This window comes from Callospermophilus lateralis, chromosome 2 (assembly GCF_048772815.1).
Source record: "Callospermophilus lateralis isolate mCalLat2 chromosome 2, mCalLat2.hap1, whole genome shotgun sequence".
NCBI classification, from domain to species: Eukaryota; Metazoa; Chordata; class Mammalia; order Rodentia; family Sciuridae; genus Callospermophilus; species Callospermophilus lateralis.
In genome coordinates this window covers 23425404-23449516 of record NC_135306.1, presented here as the reverse complement: position 1 = coordinate 23449516, position 24113 = coordinate 23425404, and the positions used below count along the sequence as shown (strand labels likewise).

General features: G+C 43.3%; 1 protein-coding gene and 1 non-coding gene across 2 annotated transcripts in view; one reads left to right on the top strand and one right to left on the bottom strand.

Annotated features, from left to right (window-relative positions):
* The first annotated feature begins 1663 nt into the window (after nucleotides 1–1663).
* The window catches only part of Palm2akap2 (PALM2 and AKAP2 fusion), a 457063-nt gene continuing 434613 nt past the window's right edge, over nucleotides 1664–24113 (top strand). Inside the window, exon 1 of the mRNA XM_077108818.1 lies at nucleotides 1664–1705. Within this exon, the coding sequence (XP_076964933.1) occupies nucleotides 1701–1705 (5 nt within the window). The 5' untranslated portion in view covers nucleotides 1664–1700. The remainder of the gene's footprint in view (nucleotides 1706–24113) is intronic.
* Nucleotides 14141–14212, bottom strand: Trnaa-agc (transfer RNA alanine (anticodon AGC)). The gene has a single exon. It is a non-coding gene; the product is annotated as a tRNA-Ala (tRNA).

Below are 24113 nucleotides of genomic sequence, written 5' to 3'. Positions count from 1 at the left end.
CTCCAGCCACAGGCCGCTCAGTGAACCTTCACGGGGTCTGGCTGTGCTTTCCTTTCAGAGGGAAAGCGGGAACAGGAAGTCCACTTAGAAGATCTGGCAGTGGCCTCCTTGGTCCTTGGGTCCTTGGCCTGGTAGCACTCTCTTTCCCGTCTATGGCCACCCGCTGTTTCTGGCAGTCTCTGCTCTTCAGGCCAGTGTAGGTTTCTCCTGGCGCCCCACCCAAGAAATTCCACTCCCCATTCATTCTCCATCAGAGCATGTTTCAAAAACAGCTTTTTAAAGCTACAAGTCACTAACTGTGAAACTCACACAAAACGTACAATACCAGGTTTTTTAGGTTATTCACAGAGCTGTGTGTTCATCCCAAATTAGCTTTAGAACACCTGTCATGGCATTTTTATTAATTTTTTTGTTTGTTTGTTTTACACTGGGCATAGAACCCAGGGGCACTTAACCACTGAGCCACATCCCCAGCCTCTTTTATATTTTGTTTTAAGACAGGATCTTGCTAAGTTGCTTAGGGCCTGCTTAAGCTGTGAGGCTGGCTTTGACCTTGCAGTTCTCCTGCCTCGCCTCCTAGGCTCCTTATTACTTAACTTTTACACCAATATTTTCAGCCTTTGTTTCTCTCCCGTCCATGCGTTGTCTTTCTGCTTTTGGCTGGTGAGCTCCACTTTGCGCAGAGACTCTGATGGTTATTCGTATGCTTCGTGCTGCCTCCTCAGCACCCAGCAGATGCCAAGTCAGGCAGTAAGATACAAGGGAAGCTTGAAGCTTGTCCAGGTGCTTTTTATCGCAGCCCGCGGGGCACCTGGAGGGGAACAGGTTCCGGCTCTGGAAACAGTAGACACAGGCTTCCCGGAGGGTGGGGGCTGTGGGCAGGGAATACGGTCCCACCGGAGTTGATCACGACGGGCGGTCATTTGGGGAATCGCCTTCGATACAGCTTTTGTTTTTCAAGAAACCGAGTAGGGAATAGTTAGGTGGGAATAGTTAGGTGGGACAATCATCTTGCGGGCAGGCGCGAATACGGAGTGCCACGGGGAAGGACGCGGGGTCACCAAAGTGATGAACACCGCATTAACTTGCCGCAGCGCCGCTGGAAACTCAGACAGATGCCCGCGGGGCTGGCCCAGGGGGCTCCCGAGCCCGTGCCCAGCCCACTGGGGGCCGTCCTTGCTGGTTGCAGAGGCCAGGAGCCTCTTGTCACTTCCAAGCGGCGAGAGCCGCATCCTTGCCAGTGGCTCGGTCCTGTCCCTACGCTCTCTGGATTGTGCCACCCGCGGCAGCCGCCCCTCTCCCCCTCCCAGCCCGCTGCTGCCCCCAGGCTCGGCGCAGCGCCGCGGGTCCCAAGGGAACGGCGGGCGCACCTGGCGCCGCGGGCGGGCGCCTGGGCACTGCGCGCGGGTGGCCCCATCGCCTGGCGCGCAGCTGCCGGCGCGCTCCCTCCCGAAACCCCGAGGTGGAGTGGCTTGTCTAGCGCCCGGCGAACGACATTATCCAATTGCTTCCCGTTTTATTCGCAGGCTGGGAGCCGAGAAAGCCCGAGCGTTCACTTTCCACCCTCCGGGGGAGGAGGGTGCGGCGGGCGGGCGGGCGGGGAGGGCAGACGACTCCGGCTCCACCTCGCGCTCGGCTCGGGCAGAGCGAGCAGCGCCGAGAGCCCCGCAGCAGCGCGCCCGGCCTCCCGGAGCCCCGCGATGGAGTGAGTATCCCCGCGCCGCGCGCCGCCCGCTGCCTCCTCGGCTCGTTGCCATGGTGACCGAGGCCGCAGGCCGATCCGGCTGGGTCCCCGTCCAGCATGGGTGTTTCATTTCAGCCCAGAGGGTACGCCCCGCGTTTCTATAGCAGCCGCCTGGGCGGCAGGAGGCCAGGGGTGGGAGCTCGGGGGTGCGGGGGTTTGGTGCGGCTCCCCTGCGCGGGCAGGGCCTCCCCGGGGAAGATGCTGCTAAGGAGCGAAGCACGTTCTAGGCGTCCCCTAGACTGCTCAGGGAGCTGGCCGCCAGAGCCATTACTTCCGATTCCCACCCCGGTCAGCATTATTGGACTGCAGTTAAAGGCGGGGGGGGGGGGGGGCGGTCACTGCGGATCGGAAGCAAATGTGGCTCCGTGCGAAGCGCGTAACGGAAGGATGATGAGTTAGTGGGTATAGGAGCCAAGGCTGCAATGTCCTGGCTACCAGAAACCAGGGGAGGACCCAGAAGAATTGATTTGCTTCTGGGGTAATGGAGAAAAGGGACAAGAAATGTACGACCGGCGGCCAGAGGTTCGATTACAAGGTTTGGCACCATGCACACTGCATGGGAGGGGTGGGGAGGAGGTGGCATGAAGACAAGAGAGGCGTCACCCAGAAAAAGACACAATAAAGGGCCCCAGCGGTGGGTCTGGACTAGGGTACCCCTCTCCTCTGTCTTTGCATCCCTGCGTTGCTTTTTGGTCAGTCTCCCAGCTGCTGCCGCAGTAGGGCCACTCTGACAGGCGCCGATCGCTTCCTGGCTTCCTGAAAGGGTCAATTTTGGAGCCAGCTATGAGAGCCCCGCTCATTTGGTCAGCTTCTCCCCTTCCTGATCTCCTCCCACGGATACTCCCTGACATTGAAGCCGCATGAAATCATATTTCACATTGGAGATAATGTCATGTTTTCAGGTATCAGGACCTTCATGCTAAGCCCCATACACCCGAGATGCTGCTTTTATTCTCTGCATATCTGATCGTGTGGATGCAATTTAATCCTCACCAACACGCTCGCTAAGGCAAGGTGAGAGATGCTGTGGCCTTAGGAGTGGTGGATTCCAGGCCCTACCTGCTACTGGTGCTGTTGATGTCCTATGCCAATATTTTAATACCTCTGAGCCTCAGTTTCCCCATTTGTACAATGGAGACAAAGATATTTCTTACTCCCTATTAAGCATGACCGAGAGGATCTGATAACTTTTGTATATCTCCCATAGGGCTTTGTAAATTATAAGCTATGTGCAAATCTAGAGAGCAGTTAAGAGTTGGGCTCTGGAGTCAGAGTATCTGGGTTTGAGTCCTTGGACACATTGCTGAAGGGGGTTAATCTTTCTGGACCTCATTTTCCCCATCTGGAAAATGGGAATAATAATAGTAACTATTTCATGTGATTTTGGGGAATATTAATTACGACAAATTAGTGTGTGTGATTCTTAGAACAGAGCCTAGCACAAAATATATTTAATATCATCTATTTTCTGTAACTATGATCTGTTATTTATTATTATGACCATTTTTTATGTTATGACTATGAAATGTCCAGTTTCTTTACTGACATTTTATGGGGAAACAGGTTGGCAGCTAGCTATATATATATATATATATATATATATTTTTTTTTTTTTTTGAGATTATACAGAAACAGAATGTCCAAAGGGCAGTGAGAATAGCACAGTCCCAAGTCACTGTGGTCGTTGTGGGCAGCCAGTGAGAAGCGGTAGCCAGCATGGTGAAACAGGGACCAGGCAATGTGGCCTCTGCCTGCTCCATTCTGGCTCCTCATTTGCTTTCCTAGGCAGTCCGTAACAGGAGATTGACAGTGGCCCTGTCACCTCGCTGTGTAGGGTTAAAGGGCAGTCCCTTTCATCCTCATGCTCTGCTGTTCATGTCATGTATGGTGTATTTCCCCTGGGCAGAGCACATGGCCCTTCCTTCTGTGGAACAGCATAAGGCTTGCGTTCAGTTTGCCTCCTTGGAACTTTCTACCATTTCTCCTGGACCCCAGCTAAGGTTGCTGCAGGAGGCCTGTCCAGCCCTCCCACTCCTGTGCACACGACTCCTCTCCCCTCTCAGGGTCCAGTGGCCTCCTCCTTACCGCATCAACCTGGCCTTGACTTTCCCCATTCCACTTGACGTTACAAAGTCCTCCTGACCTTTCACATAACCTCCCCAATTTCCAGTGGTCCATCTGCTCCTGGCCCCACTTCCTTAATATAAATAGTTCTCCCCACCCCCTTCCGAATAATACCTTTTCTGTCCTTTCTTGGGTCTAACACTAGTCCCCATGTGCCAAGTCCTGTACTTGCCCTCAATCCAAATCCTCACCTCTAATCTCCCCTGTAGCACACAGGTTGCTTTGAATTATAAAGGAGAAAGGGTCTTGGTTTCCCTCACTCACTGTGTCTACCTTCTAAATTAATTACAAGAGGGAATGACATTCACTTTTTATTTTTTTCATTTAACCAACAAATATTTGTTGACATTAGCAATGGTCAATAAAACAGTCATGATTCTCATCATCTGGAGTTCAAAGTCTAATAAGGGGTAAACTTCAAACCAGTAAGCCAGGCACAATAACTTCCACAAAAGGAAAGGACACACACACACACACACACACACACACACACAACAGGAAGAGAAAATAGGTTAGATTAGGGGCTCAGAGAAGCTTCTCTGACAATCTGATTGTTTTTATTTGATATTGGACATTGAACCTAGGGGTGCTCTACCACTGAGCTACAGCCCCAACTTTTTATTATTATTATTATTTACTTTGAGAAAGAGTCTCACTAAGTTGCTGAGGCTGGACTCAAACATTCAATCCTCCTGCCTCAGCCTCCCAAGTCATTGGGATTACTGACATGCAATGAGAAGCTAATATTTAATTGAAAAACTGAAGGATGAGTAGGAATTGTCCAGGTAAGAAGTGAAGGGAGAGACTGGGGTTGTGGCTCAGTAGTAGAATACTTGCCTAGCATATGAGACAATGGGTTTGATCCTCAGCACATAAAAATAAACAAATAAAAGTATTGTGTCCATCTATAACTAAAAATATTTTTTTAAAAAAGAAGTGAAGGGAAGAAGCATTCTGGGCTTATACTAAGGCCCTGAGGCAGGAGTTGGATGAACTGAAAGAAGGGTAGTTGCTGGAGCTTGGAGTGTGGGGGAAGATGGGCTCGAGATGAGACTGAAGAAGAAGGCCAGGTAGATCACAGAGTGTGGGATAGTCCATGCAGGGACTTTGGATTTCACCCTGAGTGCTTCAGAGGGCCACCAAAGAGATTTGTACATGGGCATGATGATCTTTGTGTTCTACAGTACCACAACTCAGAAATTTAAAAAATAAAGAAAACATCTTTTCTTCTGAAGAGATTTAAAATACATGACATGGAAAACGTATCATAGCTCAGGGAGAGGGGACTATCGATTTTCAAAGCCAGACCTTGGTTGGGCGCCAACATCTGAGAGTTGGGAGTAATCCTAGGTTGTCAACGAAAAGGAAATGAAGTGAAAATAAAAACAGATAGTCATGCATTCCTGAGCATTATTGGTTTTGATAAAAACAAGAGCTTCTTCAGTCAGAAAAGCGTCTAATAAATAAGCAACCAGGACACCAAATGACTGGATCTCAACCTTTTCTTGCTGAAGGGTCCTTTACGGGATGTTTGGATCAGAGAAGACTCACCCCTGGAGAGCCAGAGGCAGGGATGTGTCGCGTTGTGTTCGGTGCCCGTGTTCTGGGGCAGTACCTAAGTATCAGGCAATGGCAGGTCCGAGGCTGGCTCCTCGGTGGGCGGGGTGTGGGGCTGATGTGCTTGGGAGAACACACTTCAGCATGTGCAGTTACTAATTAGACGCCACTTGGAAGCTTTGCCTCACACTTCTCTGGAGCAGTCTTCCAAACAGCGTGGGCTGAGAAGCCGCACAGGGAGTACAACACGGGGAGTCTTCCATTATTGCCATCCCTGCAGCCCCGGGGCTCTGACGACATGGATGGCAGCCTCAGACTGGAAGTGACATGCCCCACCGGCTGACAGGTACCTGTTTTTCACATGCACCTATGACACAGAATGAGCTCAAGGCATCCAGAAGAGATGGTGAAGCCTCTAACGTGGGGTTTTGCAAATGAGCAAAACTGGGCTATGAAAGGGTGTGGTGGGGACTTGGGATCACAGATCAGTCCAGATCCTGACCAGAAGCCTTCCTTTGCTCACGCAGCTCTCCACTTGTTCAGCAGGATTTACTGAACATCTTCTATGTACCAGATAAATGGGGGCCATCCCTCCCCTGACCCTGTCTTCAGGGACCTTCCTGTTGGGCCTATGTGACTATGGAGGCGAGGTGCTGTTGAACTGGTGTTCTTGCTAACCCTGCCCTGTGGCACTTTGTGTGTTCAGCTCATGGTGAGCTTTAAAGAAATATGTTTAAACACACATGTAGGGGCTGGGGCTGTAGCTCGGGAGAGGAGCACTCGCTCAGCATGCTAGAGGCCCTGGGTTCCAGCAACAGCATCCCAAATAAAAGTGTGCAGAGCTTTTGAAAGTTAAATTTTATGATAACGTATGGCTTTTAAAAATAGAATGCTATGGAAGTTTGTAAAGTAAACCTCCCCATTTTCCATTCTTTCCTTCAAATCTCAGTCTTAGAGGTGGTTACCATGAACACCTTGAAAATATCCTTCCAGAGAGTCTTCCTGCAAACACAGGGTTGGGAACGCAAAATGACATAGGTTAATATGGGTGACACTCTTACCTATGGGATGCCATAGACTATCTGCAGCTTGCTTTTTCCACTTCTGTTATATTGTGTATACTTTTATGTATCAATATACACATGTCTACTTCATTTGCTTTTATTAACTGCTTAGTGTATACTTTGGGAATATAGTTAATCAGCCCCTCTTTTTTTTTTTTTTTGTACTGGGGATTGAACTCAGGGGCATTCGACCACTGAGCCACATTCTCAGCCCTATTTTGTATTTTATTTAGAGTCAGGGTCTCACTGGGTTGCTTAGCACCTCGCTTTTGCTGAGGCTGGCTTTGAACTTGTGATCCTCCTGCCTCAGCCTCCCCAGCCGCTGAGATTATAGGTATGTGTTACCATGTCTGGCCCAAATCAGCCCCTCTTTGATGGAAACTTATATGCAAGGCTACAACGAACATCCTTGTAAACCTTGAAAATGAATCTGAATACTGTTTTCCAGAATTGAAATTGCTGGGTGAGGGAATATACACATTATAAAATTTTTCAGGTTATTTTCAAGTCTCTAAAAATCTCAGACCACACCTTTAACCTTTGAGAGCACCTATGACGCCCCAATCCTCGACAGTCCTAGCCACATTATATATTTATGTCTGAAGTTTCTGTTTGGCTAGTCTGGCATCCCGCATTGATGCCATCAGTGGTCTCTGGTCCTCACTACTTGTTGGTGTCTCAGAGAACAGTAGCCAGCCATTAAATAATAGGATCCAACTGGAGCCCGGAGATAATAAAATTCACAAAGGCAAAACTCAAAACATCTCTTCAGCTTTTGAAAATGTTCAAGGAGGCTTTTCTAGAATTTTTCGGATTCAGACTTGGTAGATTGATTGCTTACTCTTAAGGTTGAGGAAATCTTTCATCCTGCATTTACCAACGGTGGCCATTGTATTGTTGGTTTGACATCTCCAAGGTTTTTAGCATTTGCAGTTTTGAAACATTATTCAATTAACATTTTTTTTTGAGTACCTTTTCATCCTCAGCACAGTTCCAAGACAGAGAACACAGCAGTGAACCATTAAATACTATTTAATTAGATGAGACAGACAGTACATGCAAAGTTCAATGTCAGACAGTGGCAAACGTTAAGAATAAAAATAAAGCAGGAGGACGGGGAGAGTCCTTTTTGGTAGAGTTGTCAGGGAACAGGATCCTGGGGTGGAGAGTTAGAGCAGACTTGAACAAAGTGAGGGGCGAGCCTCACCGTAGAAGGAAGAGCCATTGCAAAGATCCTGAGGCAGGCCCATATTTCTGGCTTAGCAGTCCTCATGGATCTAAATGGAATCAGATCACCAGCAGCCCTTTCCTTAACTGTACTCTGTCCTGAATTTCTTATATTGATTCAGTGTTTAGTTGGAAGATTCATTTTTAAGCAGAAACCAAAGGTATTCTTTTTCTTTTATAAACAAACAATTTGTGCATGAAATTATACAATCCTGTCTTTTCCTCCTCATAATTCTGTAAGACACCATTCCATTGTGTTCTGGTATCGACTACTGCTCTGGAAAAATCTGAGGCTCGCCTGATATCTCCTCTTTGTAGGTTGCTTGCTTTCTACTTTCCCTCCCTGGCCCCTGTGATTTTTATTTTTATTCTTTTGACTCATCATTGATAGAATTATTTTTAAGCACTGAAAGCTTTGTAACTTCTCTGTGATATTTCTCACTGCAATCACTCTGTTGCGTTTTCCTAGACAATGGTCATTTTTTTATTGGAATGTTATGTTTTCCTTTATTTTTTTTCATAAAGATATTTTCTTCCTGGTGTTCAGTTTTAAAAAATCTATTTGTTCTGTTATCTATGGCAGGGGCATCTCACGGTTATGGCTGCCATAAGTATTCATTTTAAATTGCTTTCTTTCCTTTCTTGATTTACCCATGAGTTTATTTATCTTTAAAAATTTATTGGTAATTTACTATCTTTTAAGCAAAATTTGTTTGATTTTCATTCTAATGTAGCTTTCATATCTGAAATAGTTTTTTAAAATATTTTTTTAGTTGTAGATGGACACGATATCTTTATTGATTGATTGATTGATTGATTTTTATGTGGTGCTGAGGATTGAACCCAGTGCTTCACACCTGCAAGGCAAGTGCTCTACTGCTGAGCTATAGCCACAGCCCTGTAATAGTTTTATTCTTACATTCAATTTATCTCCTGACTCTGCTAATTCAGTTTACACTTGTTTATTTTTTTTTAAAGAGTTTATAATTTCAGGGCTGGGGTTGTGGCTTAGCAGTAGAGCGCTTGTCTAGAATGTGCGAGGCCCTGGGTTCAATCCTCAGCACCACATAAAAATAAATAAGTAAAATAAAGATATGTCCACCTACAATAAAAAATAAATATTAAAGAAAAGAGTTCATAATTTTTTAACTGCTTTGTATGGAGAAGAATTTATCTGAAAATTTTATGTATTCTTGTGCTTGTTTCCTGAAATATATTTATCTGCTTATAAATCTTCCTTAAAAAAAAGCAGTAACTATGCAAAATAGAATCTGTACCTATTGAAGGATTTGCATTTGTCACCCCTTTGCAAATGGACACAGCTCTATCCAGGAAACCTGTTTGCCTAGGAATAAGGTGGAGACTGCCATTAGGGGAAGACATTGACATTAGATCAGAAATTTTGTCTCATGAATGTTTTTTTTTTTTTTTTTTAACTCTACAATGTCTTTTGTTTAAGAAATGCTTCATGAGTGATCGGATTACTCAGGTGACATATCGCTGCTGGGTGTGTGTGTGTGTGTGTGTGTGTGTGTGTGTGTGTGTGTTGGGATAGACAGATATTGGTGCTTATTTATTATTTATTATAACTCAGTTGACCTTGATTAGCATCTATGGAGCAGGGTGGGGCAAGTCATCCATCAAGGTAATTGTGATTCCCCATTTGTTTCCCTATCTCTTGCCTCCAGACTATTCTTCCATGTTACATTTTAAGTTTTAGGGTTTCATGGATAACAAAGACGCAGAGTGCACACGGAGCCCAGTTGCTGTCACTTCCTGCATCTCTGTGGGGTGGAACCAGTCCCTCCACATAGATTGCCCCATGACTTACCTGTTCCCTACCTCCCAATCAATCCTGGCACCCCCTGTATTCTCTCCTTACTTAGAGAGAAATTTTAAAATCAATGGAGATCTGTGGAAGTGCATAGCACTTTTTAGGGTTGTTCACTGATTTAATTAAAAAATTTTAGTTACTCTTTTTGGCAGATGATTGTCATAGCCTGTGGTATGAGACTCTTAGTTCTTTGCTACTTTCAAAAGAAACACACTTTTTTTTTCATTTTTTATTTATACATGACAGCGGAATGCGTTACAATTCTTATTACACATATAGAGCACAATTTTTCATATCTCTGGTTGTAAACGCAGTATATTCACACCAATTCGTGCCTTCATATCTGTACTTTGGATAATAATGAACATCACATTCCACTATCATTGCAAACCTCATGCCCCCTCCGGTCCCCTCCCACCCCTCTGCCCTATCTAGAGTTCATCTATTCCTCCCATGATCCCCCTCCCTACCCCGCTATGAGTCAGCCTCCTTATATCAAAGAAAAATTGGGCATTTGATTTTTTTTCTAAATCTTTATTTGTTAGTTCATCTCTTCACGTTTCAAGCAGATGGAAGACTTCCCTTTACCATGTCTTTGAGCGAATGAATCCGTGAATCTTGCCTTCCTATAATGATAGGAGCTATCAAATATTGTTTTTGACAGAGTCATCCTATCTTTTTTTTCCCCTCTCAATTCTTAGGAATATGCATGGCATAAAAGCTCATGAATGAGACAGTAAATGCTTTGCAGAAGTTTTGGGGAGGGGTGCGGATATTCTCCATCTCACACTGCCCCTCTCTGCCCACCTCAGCTCTGTGCCCAGCGAGGCTGACCTCTGCGCATTGCATCAGCTTGGCTTCCTTGCCTTTGGACTTCCTGATGGGCCTGTCAATGGAAGGCACCAGCAGGAGAGCCAGGTCTGGGGACAGTGAGGTCACTGCACTTATTGTGCAGCCTCCCTTCCTGTAGGGCGGTGGGTGGATCTCCTCTTCTGAGGGCCAGAGCTCCTGCCTGAAGCCCTCCCTACAGCCTTTGCTGCAGTTCTCTCTCTGACCACTTCCTTCCTGGGCTCCTTTAGGATGATGTGTGGCAGGGGCTCCTCCTGACGCTGGGTTAGCCCCTGAACTCTCCCCCATCCCTGTTGATTTCCTTTAGCTCCCCATGGCCTTGGGAAGCCATCCCCTTGTGAAGCTCATCTCAGTTACCCAGTCCGACTCTACCAGCTCTTTCTGGCTGGGATCCTAACAGAACATAAGAAGGCTGGGAGTATTTGAAGACTTACGGTAACATATTTTGTATTACTGAGATGGAACTTGGGAACTTTTGCTTGTGCACATGTTCTGATCACCAGTTTTCCAGGCTCCAATGGTGGAGAGAGATACTTGAGCATTGATTGTTAGGAGCACACTTACAGGCTACCGATGAGTTCATTTGCTTCTCATTGAAGATGTCATTTTTCTCTGTTTGAACAGAGGTGACAATTTAACCTTTCCATAGTGTCCAATTGAATGCTTCCTAAATTGCTGCCGTGTCAATTAAATCTACACCATCTTATTTAATCTTCTTTTTCACAGATAGTAAAAAAGCATAAAATGCAGTCTAATCAAAAGCTATTTTACAAGTTCTGAATTAATATGCTCTAAATTAAGGATATTACAGTCCATCTATTTTAATCTAGCATTTCACACTTGGATAGTTAAGTTGTTATTTAGGCTGCTTGGTCTGCTTTCAGAACCTCCATTTCTCTGTCAATTATGTTATTCCATTAATTCCTTCAACCTGCAATTATTAAGTACCTACTATGTGCTGGACACTGCACTGGGTAACTGTATTACAAACATAAGTAAATAAAAGTCCCTGACTTCACAGGGGTCACATTCTAGGGAGGACCAAACATGACTCTTTAAGTAATTGCAATGAGATATTCTGTGTTTGGTGTCAGGGAAAGGTTTGAGAGGCTACTGTCTGTGAGAAGCACAGAGCAGGGGGGAGAGGAGCCAAGCTGGATAGTAGGAGTCCAGATATTCTAAAAGGGGATAAAATTCCCAGCTTGTCCTTAGATTACTTTAGCATCAAAGCATTGAGCTTAATGTCTACACTAGTTATTTTACCACTGGCTAAGCCACTTTCTAGAAAGAAGAATCCAAGTCAATTCCAACATTAAAACTGGCTTGAACAATTGACCTAACCTTTGCATGTTTCTGTCTGCACTGCTGAGTCTGAGTGGCAGTTCCCCGTGGTCCTGGTGCTGCAGCACGGTGGGGCTTGTCTGCCCCCTGGAGGAGTCAGAAGCTGTTTTTCAGATGACGGTGCAAAGTGGGATCACCAGTGAGACAAAACAAAGAACAAAAAGCAAAAACAAAACAAAATAACAAAGCAGAAGAAAATGTTGCCTACACATGTGGCTTTGTTCTCTATAATTCATATGTGCTAATAAATAAAAATAAAAAACAAACAACAGACATGAAGATTTGTTGGGCACTGCAGAACCTTGTTAGACGCTTGGTTTGTTTTCGCATCTTTGATAAAATCACCTCAAAAGTCTCTGGACTTTTAGGAGTCCAGATATTCTAAAAGGGGATAAAATTCCAAGCTTGTCCTTAGATTGTCCGGGGTTGTGGCTCAGTGGTAGAGCGCTTGCCTAGCACGTGTGAGGCACAGGGTTTGATCCACATAAAAATATTTTTATGTGGCACCACATAAAAATAAATAAATAAATAAATAAAAAGATATCATGTCTATCTACAACTTTAAAAAAAAAGTCTCTGGCCCATTGAAAGGCATTAAAATCTGCCAAACTGTAGCTATGACCCGTTACGAGAAGCACTGAAGAAGTGGGTCTGGAAACGATTTTGAAGTCCCTTTAATGCCTGTCTCTCCTCTTCTCTTCCAGAGGGAGGTGCACAGCTTTGAACATTAAGGACATCAATAATAAGGTCTCATTTCCTAAGACGGCCCCTCTCACGCTGCAGTGTGCACAGGGATCCGCTGGATCTTGAATGAGCAGGTCTGGGCGGGTTCCGTTTTCAGGCTCTCAGTGAAGGTCGCCCAAGGTGCTGCTGCTACTGCTGCGGCTGGTTGGTGACCACATTTTGACCATGCATGCTCCCAGGGCAGACGGTGCAAGGCTGGATAGAAAGCTATAAGTGGGGTTTCCTCCTTTTACACTTCCTCCAAACAACCCTCCTGGTAGGGAATTTTGCCCATGAACTGCAATTTAGCAATCCCTGGTCAACCAGGTAAATAAATATACAAAGCAAAACCCACTTCATTTTATTTGGCGTGACTCAGCAGTTCCAAAAGAATGAGTTAAGAAAAACAAATTTAAAAATAATTAAAGCAGGATGGGGATGTGTAAATGCTTATAAGGTAGATACAGGTAATCTTATATTTTAAAATACAAATCCGAAAAATTTTGTGGTCATAAATTATTTAGAATCTAAGTATATTTTCCCTTGGGTAGATTTTTTGACATTAAAAAAAACAACAACTGCTGAATCTAATTATCTGTGGCCTCATGTGCCTGAAAATCAGTAAGAAAACACTTGGTGTAACTGTGAAGTTGTAATTACGTGACTGTGGTGGTTAGATGAATAGGATGTGCTAGACCAGGAAGCTTACGATATTCTCTTTTCTGAATAAGATGAACAAATGTGGAGATCCTTCCGATTAAGTGCAAGGGAAAGGCAGCCTACTATAGAAAGGATAATTCAAACATGTTATGGTTTTAAGTTGTGTCTTCATTTATGTAAGGTAGGATTCACTCCTCAAATTCTTTCATTTTCGATGTTTCAAGCTAAACGTTCTAAAGATATTTGAGAGGTAAGCGTCACGAAACAAAGTTCAGGTATAGGTCCTCGATTGCCTAATGAAATGATAGTTCTTAGGATGTGGCAAATTAAAGCACAGTTTGCAGGATGCCCACCGTGTCTTCCCTTCGTCTTGTCAGTTATCGTTACAAGTGTGTTACTGTACCAGGGGGTGTGTGTCTGAATTCAGTACAGTAGAGCAGTAGCGACCCATGCTTGGGAGAACAAAAAACGTGTGTGTGTGTGTGTGTGTGTGTGTGTGTGTGTGTGTATGAGACTCTCTACTTTGTCTGCGCTATTGGCCTTTCCTCTGTTTTGATGAAGTCCCCCTCCCCTCTTTGTTTTCTTCCTTTCTCTCTTTTTATTGGCCCCCACCCTTCCGCCCCGGCCCCAGTAGGCCTCATTTTGGATTAGCTTCCACTTATCAGAGAAAACATTTGACCTTGGGCTTTTGGGGTCTGGCTTGTTTCACTGAGTGCGATAGTCTCCACTGAGACTCTTTTAAAAGCTTCCTTCTTAAATGCCACCCTTCCAATGTGCATCTCTCTGTCCTATTTCGGCACTTCCCTCCCAACTTTTTTCCACATTTATCCTTCTCTTGGGAATTAGAAAAGGATTATGAAGACCAAAATCCCAGGTTCTTGGAAAAACTTTGACACTTGTCAATCTCAGCCCATATTTTCCCACTGAATGAGAGTGGCCCAAGGTATTCATGGACCCTCTGGGTAACCAAGACCAGAGTTTTCTTTTTTCTTTTTCTTTTCTTTTCTTTTTTTTTTTTGGTAGTGCCGGGGATCAAACCCAGGGCCTCATGCATGCTAGGCAAGTGCTCTACCATTGAACTACACCCCCAATCCCCAAAGAGAGTCTTTTAATAGTTTATCTCACAAAATAGGTTATTGTATATAGAGAGAATATATCTATACAATAAGTATATGTACAGAAATATACGTGGCATAAAATTTAACATTGTAACTATTTACATAAGAGGCAGAATTTACCATGTTGCACAGCTACTACTTTTCCAGAGTGCTTTTATTATCCCAAACTGAAACTCTATATTCATAAAATAATAACTCCTTATTCCCCCTTCCCCAGTCCTCTCTTCTACTTTGCTATGAATTTGCCTAATCTTGGTACCTCATGTAAAGAGCTTTATACAGGATTGTCTGTTTGTGTCTGGTTGATTTCACTTAGTGTAATGTTTTCAAGGTTCATCCATCTTTAGCATAGGTCAGAATTCTACTCCTTTTAAAGTCTGAATAATATTCCATTGTAGACTATACCACATTCAACTATCTGTTCATTGGTTAATGGACATTTGGGTTGCTTAGACCTTTGGGCTCTTGTGAATAATGCTTCCATGAATATGAATGTACAAACGTCTGTTTGCATCCCTGCTCTCAATTCCTTTTTTGGAGGTGGATACCAGGGATTGAACCCAGGGGCACACCACTGAGCCACATCCCCAGACCTGTTATTGCTCCGTTGCTTAAGGCCTGGCTAGATTGCCTTGAACTCGTGATCTTATTGGCTCAGCCTCCCCAGCCTCTGGGATTACAGACGCACACCACTGTGCCTGGTCCTGCTTTCAATTCTTTGGGGTACAGAGGTCAATGAATCATTTGAGTCAAAGCCTATTATGACTCAAATATAGTATTTTCTAGAAGCTCAAGTCACAGAGGAACTGGACAGAGTCCCAGCTATCATGTGCACACATGAATGATACAAGAACAATTTTGTGTACCAATAAATGGTACTGAAAAAAAAATTGAGGACCTGATTAGGTTATTTTGGGATGCAGCAAGAGGTAAATTTGGGCAGCCTCACTTAAGATAGAGCAGAAGCAGCTGGTGCTATACGCACACCTGTAACCCAGTACTGAGTCCCAGTGTGAAGCTGGTGATGGAAATGAGCACATGATGGTGGATGAAGATGAGGTCAGAGACCAGGTCAAGGGGACCTTCCAAGCCACTCATGGGTGTGTATGGGTGTCAGGAGGCCTTAAGTTCATGCAATTTTGGAGACCCTTTCTAAGAGAAAGGATACAAAAATCTCTCCCTTTTGCAAGTTTTACCAACACATCCTTGAACCATATAAATACCAAGTTCCTTCCAGAGCTTGAAGGGACTGCATAAGAGAGGGGCTGTGACCTCACGCATCAGCCACGCCACAGCGACCTGCTTCTGAGTCCTGAGAGAGAGAGAGAGAGGGGTTGGGTTTTGTTTTTGCCTTCAGCTATTTTCTGTTGCTATAACAGAATATCTGGCACTGGGTAATTTATAAAGGAAAGAAGTTTGTTTTGGCTCATGGTTCTGGAGCCTGAGAAATCCAAGAGCAGGTTCTGGCAGCTACGGTGGAGCCACACCAGTGGAACTCACTTTCGTGACAACCCCCTCTCGTGAGAATGACCCCCCTCCCGTGAGAACTCCCTCCCTTGGGAAGAACAGTGCCATCCATTCGTGCGGGCAGGGCGTGGTTGGGAGGCTGTTCTGGTGCTGCAAGTGATATTGGCTGGTGCTTGAGTTGAGGGCTACTGGCAGCCCCGGCAGCAGGAAGTGGCCAGATTTCTAAGGTGAGAATTCCAAGCTGGGATCCCTGAGGACAGCCGGCATCATTAACTCACTGTTTCTTCTCCGCCTCCTGGAACCCTGGTCTCAGCACAGCACTGCAGCCATATTCAGCCGAGTTAGGAGCTCACTGGGCCCTCCAACTTTCTCCAGGCTGTGTGACATTAACCTAGACCAGAGCCGCCTGCTCTTTCTCCACTCAGGTTTCATTGTCTCATGACGGATCGCCTGGGACATTGAAAGATGAATTCTCTGTAAGGGAGATGCCCATCTATCACACCAAAGGCCAGAGGCCCCGGGGCCAGGATCTTTGTGGTCCACTATCCACACATTTTTCAACACTATGAGATGGCTTCAGATTCAGGAGGAGAGCTGCCATTTGTCATTTGCAATTTATGACTGTTCACTTCTCCAGCCACCAGCGGATGGCCTTTCTGGGCTGTGAAACATCATGACTGATTGGTTTTCTAAGGCGGCAGAATGCTCCCACTTTCTAAACCAGCACATCCGGGAGCTGGGGAAAAGCTTTGCCTGTGAGGAGTCCGCCTGTTGCTTAGCGTAGTGGATTTATGTTTGGTGAAAGTAAAAGTGTTATGGTGTGTGTGTGTGTGTGTGAGTGAGTGTGAGAGAGAGAGAGAGAGAGAGAGAGAGAGAGAGAACAGGAGAGAAGACGAAAAGCAGAGACTTTCCCTGCTCAGAGCAGCTTTTCTGTGGGTCTCGAGAAGTCCAGCGAACTGTGGGGGACACGGGACTAAATCAATTAGGGTCACTCCAAGTGACTTCGGGCTGACTAAATAAAGATACAGACACAGAAAGTACCTTTTTCTTTGAGTTCAGTGACTGCTCCTCAGCCACAGCTCCCACATGGGGGGCAAAGCAGGCAAGAAAGAGGAGGAACACACCTCGAACCTGGGCTTTATTAATGGGAGGAGTTAATGCATGGAGCATTCTATCCCCCAAACGGGCAGAAGGGCAGGATTACAACAAGCAGGTGGGTATAATTCGGCCCCTTCAGGTGACCCCCACTCCCAGAGGTGCACCTTTCTTTTCCCAGTGAGGTAAGGTCCAGCTGGATTGCAGGTGCGGTACCTGCTCAGCACCTCTTTACTCAGGACTTAAAGGGCGGCCCCGACAGTGAACAGTGACGATGGTTGGCAGCAGGGCGTGGTAGTGGCGGTGATGAGAAAGGCATACGCTTTGAAGACTGACTCACAGAGAAACGTTTTTTGGCAGATTCTTTGTGTATTGTGGCAGGAAAAGAGAACTAAGGACGAAGGCCAAGGTGTTTGGCTTGAGTGGCAGATAAATGATGTGCCATTTGTTCAGAGAGGGAACCCCTGTTTGGGGGTGGGGAGTCAAGGTTGGGTCCGGGCCAGGTTTTGTTTGAGATGCTTGTTAACATCCAAACAGAAATGTCAGGCAGGCAATCAGCTGTAGGAGTCCCATGTTCAGGGAGGATAGGCATTCAGCTGGGGAGTCTTCAGGCCATAGATGGTGTTGAAGGTCATAGGAATAGATGAGGTCGCGTTGGTAAAGTGTAGACAGAGACAAGACTCCGGTTGATAGTCAGAACTTTCCAATGTTCCAGATTCAATAGTTTTCATGTCATTTATCAACTTGGCCATTTTCATAAATATCTCTTCTGACTATTTAAAAAATCTTATTTAAAAGCATGCATATGGCACGCATATAAATAAGGCCTGCATATCTCAACACAATATAGGGATAATGGGTTTAGCACCTCTATGCCTATTCATAATGAAACCCTTTAGTAGACCAGAAGTAGAAGATTTTATGTACTAAAACCCTACAGCAAACACAATACTTAAGGGAAACAGTCCCTTCAAAGGGACGTTAATTAATTCGTTCATGTTTAATAGATTCCCCTATTCTGGAAATAGGGGGAAAAATACAATATGTGGTGCTGTGTGTCTGGCTCTTTGACTAGCATCAAGTTTTCAAGGTTCATTCACATTGTGGCATGTATCAGATTTAATTTCCTTTATTGCTGAATAATATTCCATAGTTAAGCTTTTAACACTTGAATCAGCTCTAGGCAGAATTATGTCATCCATAATTATAAATTATATTTTATTCTAACTCAAAGTATGTTGTAGAAATTTTCTACTTTTTGTAGAAAATTCAGAGAAAAGCATACACAAAAGAATTGTACATTAACAAATAAAATGAATTCACAAGGGAAGAAAACTTTTAGAGGAATGAATTTATTTTAACAGCGTTATCACTGACTTCTTGATACGTGAATCCCAGCAAAGTATCTTTCGAATGTAATGAGAGATGCCGCTTCTGGGTGAATCTCAATTTAGAAAACAAACTCATGTGTTCTCTGCATTTTCCATGGGTTAGAAGGGTACAGGCCCAGGTGAATGAATAGAGTGCTCTTACATTCTTGTTTTGAACAGAACTTGGATGTGACATCACAAATACACACCTTCCACCTTGGTTGGTGGTAGTAGATCTCACTTTTCTCCCCTCTCGCTGGAGGGCTGACTCCACACTTCATTCCATGGCTCCTGGTTCCAAAAGCACATGCTCCCTTTGGCCATTTGGATTTGTCCTTGAGGTTGTCTGTTCCCTTTGCGTGTATCATCCTCACTAACAGAAGCCTCCAAATCAATAGCCAGCCTGGGTTTCCAGCGAGAAGTGACAGCTGGACAAGGGTGGTGTCCCCAAGGAGAACTGTGTGTAAAAGGCAGCCCCAGGAAGAACCCAACAGGGATTCTCAGTTTTGTGGATCCTCTGTGTGCAAGCAACAGAAGCCAGCTCTGACTGTGCAGGAAAGAAAAGTTTGGGAAGGATGTGTGGGTATCTAGGAGACTGAAGGAAGAGCGGAAGCACAGTCTCTGGGAAGGACAGAAGCCAAGGCAGCTCCAGGTCTCCAAGCACAGGGTCCAGTGGACAGACCAGCAGCTGGGATGAACAGCTTCCAACCCCATTCAGACTCTGAGCCACTCAATTCAAGAGTCATAGATCCACCCTGGAATCAGAGGGAGAGCGGAAGAGAAAATAGGAGAATAAGGAAATGTGGGCTGTGATGCCAGAAGAGAGAAGGATGATGGATAGATCAAAGGAAGAGCTGTCCCCAAAGGAGGACACAGACTTCATTCTACCAACACCAGGGGTGACCTGAGTGAGTTCCTGTGGGTGAATCCAAGAGTCTCCTTCGGAGTTACTTTGGATTTTTCTCTAAAATATGAAGCCATGGATGATCCAGGCTCAAAGTTTTACTCCAACTGGGTGTGGTGGTGCATGCTGGACATGGTGGCACATGCCTGTAATCCCAGTGGCTCAGGAGGCTGAGGCAAGAGGATCATAAGTTCAATGCCAGCCTCAGCAACTTAGCAAGGCACTAAGAAACCCAGTGAGACCCTGTCTCTGAATAAAATACAAAATAGGGCTGGGGATGTGGCTCAGTGGTCAATGCCCCTGAGTTCAATCCCCAGTAGCCCCCTAAAAAAGTTTTACCCCAGAGAACCTGGATCAGTGTAGAGCCAACCTATCAACCAAGCAAAGCCTTTAAAACACATGAAACAAGAAAGTTATAACTTAGGATAAGTTAGCTGTAAAATAAAAATGAATGAGGTAATATACAGGGAATTATTGGGAACATCATTTTTTAAATGATGACTTTGGTTTTAGAGTAGTTGAGTGACACATCTTTTTTGCCAATTGTTGGGAGCTGCCACATAGGAGTTGAGCGCCCCCTAGCTTTGAGTGATGGAAATGCAAAGACTGGTTTCTGCTGCACAGGGAAGTGGGTGGATCCCCATCTCCCCATCTCCACTCAGCAGGAGAGTAGATGCTACCCAATGGGAGTGGGCTGCCTTCTTGCTCCTTTATAATACTACCCCTTACCTTTTTTGGATGGAATGTTCTATGGAACATGGTCTCAGGCATGTGCTCTCTCTTTTATCTGCCTCTCTTGCTTCCCTTGTGGGAGCTGGGGCTGAAGAGCCGTAGCTGAACCCCAAGAAAAATGTACTTTCTATGTTTGTGTGATTATTCAATGTCAGCCCAATTTATCTGGAGTGACCCCGACTGATTTAGTCACGTGTAGCAATAGCCAATAACTAGAGAGAAAAATCTAGAAACTCACTATTAATCTGTTTATAAAACTATCATTTGCCTATAGAGGGAATTTTGATTTGCTGTTCTTTCTAGCAGGAGGGCTGACAATCGGCTCTTGCAGAAGAGGAAGGGCCAAACACATCCTTGCTTTATCCAGTAGGCAAATATCATGATATCTATTAAGTGTAACTCAGACTTTTAATCAAAGCACAGCTGGGGCTTAATCATATATGGGGGAGATTAATTAGGCATAGGTTGTGTTTGTGGGCAAAGGCAGAGATGGAATGTATGGAAGGGAAATCATGATCTGCGGTGGGGGCGGGGGATGACTAAGCAATCCTCAAGGGGTGTGTGTGAGGGATGGGATTTCAGTTCTCTGGGGGCTTCTGGGTACGCTGTCAGGGTGCCTCCACCTCCACCTCCACCTTAGTTAGACCTGATGGACTTTGGGACCATCTTAAGGCTTATATATCCCCAGACCTTGACTTTGCAGGTGACATTAAGATGCAGGTTCCATGTGAGCAGGGGCCTGTCTTGATACTCTCAGGACTTGGGGTCATTGCTCATTTTTGTTCCTTGAATGAAAGGCCTGTGGGGTAGAAAATCATAAACCAGAAATCAGAGATAATACTATTGTCTGAAGTATGTCTAGTAATACAGAGGAAGCCAAAACCTCACCAACGTGGTACGCTTATAAATAGATCTACATTTGGAGTAAAAGATTGTCCCCTTTTCACCAGTAAGTGTGATTTTAGTTGCAGGCTTTTTTTCCTAGGTGCCCTTTTTACCAAATTCAGTATGTTCCTTTCTTTTCTTTGTTTGCTGACAGTGTTTTTTTTTTTTTTTCCATTTAAATTTTTAAAAGAATAAGTGTTACATTTGCTAGATCCACCTTCCTAGATCCAATGAGACTACGTGGATTTTCTTTGCTAATATTTGTAGAGGCTTTTGTATCTATGTTTATGAAAGATATTGCCTGTGATTTTCTTTTCTCGTAATCCTTTTCTCAGGTTTTGGTGTCAGTGTGGTGTTGGCCTCATAAAACCAGCAGGGTGGGGAGTCTTCCTTCTCTCTTTTTTTGAAGACTACATTTAGGTGGGGGTGTTGTTGTTTCTTCTTGAAATGTTTGTGGGAATTCAGTAGCAAAGTGGACTCCATTGAATTTTTCTTGATGGAAGATTATAAGTGCAATTTCAATTTCCTTAATAGATATAGGTGTACTCAGACTTTAAAATTTCTCTTCATGTTAGTTTTAGAAAGTTGCATTTTCTAAGAGATTGGTCTATATCATCCAAATTGCTACATTTGAAAAAATTTTTCATAATAATTCTTATCTTTTTAACGTGCCTATGAATCTAGGCTGATGTCCCTTCTCTCATTAGTTTTTTTCAGATATAATTAATTTTATCATTTTTTCCAATGTACCAACTTCTGTTTTTATTGATCACTTTGTCGTTTGTTTTCCATTTCATTTATTTCCTTTTTTTTTCTTTTTCATTTCCTTTCTTATATGTACTTTGGGTTGAATTCATTCTAAAGCATCTTAAAATGAAAACTTAGGTGATTGATTTACACAACTGTTGATTGTGGTGATTTTGTTATCATTCAGTTTGAAACATGTAAGAGTTTCTATTGCGATTTCTTTTGTGACTTATGAGATACCATTTGGTATCTTTTTCCTCTCCTGCAGAATTCCTTTAGCATGTTTCTATGTCACATGTCTGTGCTGGTGACCACTTCTCTGGGATTTTGCTTATCCAAGAATGTCTTTATTTCACCTTCATTTTTAAGGAATATTTTTGCTGTACATACAATTTTAGGTGGACAGTTCTTTCTCTTTAAGCATTTTCAGCAGCGTTTTATGTGATTCTGTTGGCCTTCATTTTCATTAATTCTGGTGAGAAGTCACTCATCATGCATGTCATTGTTCCCTTGTATAATATGTCTTTTTTCTTTGATTACTTTTAAGATTTTCTTGTGTTTCAGTAGTTTGACTCTGGTGTGTCTAATCATCATCTTGTAATATCATCATCTTGTAATATATATTTTTTTTTGCCTGGGGTTTAGAGAGCTCTTAATGCTTTTTTTTTTTCTTTTTCTTTCAAATGCCTTTTTCATCTCTCCTCTATCCTTTTATCTGGAACTCCAATCATTCATATATTAGAATTCTTGACTGAAATTCAAATAAATATTTAAATTTTAGAATAGTTTCAGATTTATAGAAAAACTGGAAAGATAGTTCAGATAGTACCCCTTTTTATTATGTTGTTAACATTTATTATAAAAAAGGAACTAACAGTGGTCTATTTTTATTATCTAAACTACACAGTAGATTCAGATTTTACTAATTGTTCTCTAATGTTCTCTTTTCTGTTCCAAGATCCCATGCAGGATACCACATTGCCTTTAGTCATCGCGGCTCCTTAGTCTCCTCTGGTCTGTGACAGTTTCTCAGACTTTTCCTGGTTTTTATCATCTTGACAATTTTAAGGAATACAGTTCAGGTGTTTTTTAGAATTTCTTTGCATTTGAGTTTGTCTTGTGTTTTCTTCGTGGTGAGAGTGGAGTTATGGGTTTGGGGGAGGAAGACCATAGATATGGAGAACCAATCCCATCGCACCACCTGAATGGTGCAAGCTAAAAGCATGACTTACTCCATTACCTGCCCAGTTCACTGTTTGCCAGTTCTCCATTGTGAAGCTACAAGAAGGGGCAAGAAGTTGAATCCTATCTCTTAAGATGGGGACTCTCTAGATAATTTATTTGAATCTCTTCTATATGGGAAATTTCTCTCTCCTCCCCATTTATTCAATCATTGATTTATATCAGTGTGGACTCATGGGCATTTATTTTATACTGTAGGGTATAATTAAGTGCTACCTTTTTCATTTTGTTGCTCAGAATCTTCTGTTTTGGTCAGTGGGGGCTCTATCAGGTTGGCTGTTATCTGCCTAGGTTTTTCTATATTTTTACTTTTGGGAACTTTGGAAAACTCTTCACTTATGTTTTTTCAAATGTGTTTCCATTTCTTTATGATTTTCTTGTAGGACTCCAATTTTTTATACTTTAGAGTGCTCAATATTATCCCATAACGCAGTATGAGGTGATGCTCATTTTTTCTATTTTTTTTTCCTGTTTGTACTTCCACTTTGATAATTTCTCTTGACCTATCTTTAGGTTCAGTAGTTTTTTTTCTTCTGTATTTTCCAATCTGCCATTGAAATTTTGTTGCCAGATATTTATTTTTAGTTCCAGGGTTTTTTTTTTTTAATTCTCTGTTTCCACATTTCTACTGAATTTTATTATCTTTTCTTTTTCAAGTTACATCTATATGCTTGTAGATTCTTTGACATATTTTCATAAGATCCTAATGTATTAATTTCAATATTTATCATCTGTAGGTCTGTTTCAGTTGACTATATTTTCCTCATGACTCTGGGTCACATTTTCCCCATGTCCAATAATTTTTGAATTATGTACTATATATGAGAGATAATCCATATAAGAGGTTCTGGGTTCAGTTACGTTTTTCTGAAGACTGCTATACTAACAAGCAGTTAATTACTGTTGGCTTCCCTTAACTTTGTTGAAGGTTGATTTTAGGATTTGTGAGGAGGTGTTGCCCTTTGGCTTAGGGAGGAACCACTCTTAAGAAAGACCCTCCTGAGATTTTGGTGGCATGTCCAAGGTGTTTAACAAGCCCCTTTATGTAAGTAATTGGCAATAATATATTTAAACAAATTGGTGGGTGTCTTCTAAGAAAATCTGGCCTGCTTCCTATTCTGTATAGACTCTGGGCCTGGTTTGTTTTAATCATACATATGTGTGTGTGTGTGTGTATAGATATGAAATATAAATAAATAAATATATATATATTTATGAAAATATGAATAAAGGAAAAATATCTGAATAGAGGAACTCCTATGCTCTGTGTTCTTTTTTTACTGTTATGCAAATGACATCCATTATATTCTGATTATTTCCTAAAGCTTTTTCTGAACCTCTAATCATAGTTAAAGTCATACCAATAAAATAATATGACAATTTATTTAACTAATCCCTTATTAATGCACATTTAGGTTGTTCCTAGATTT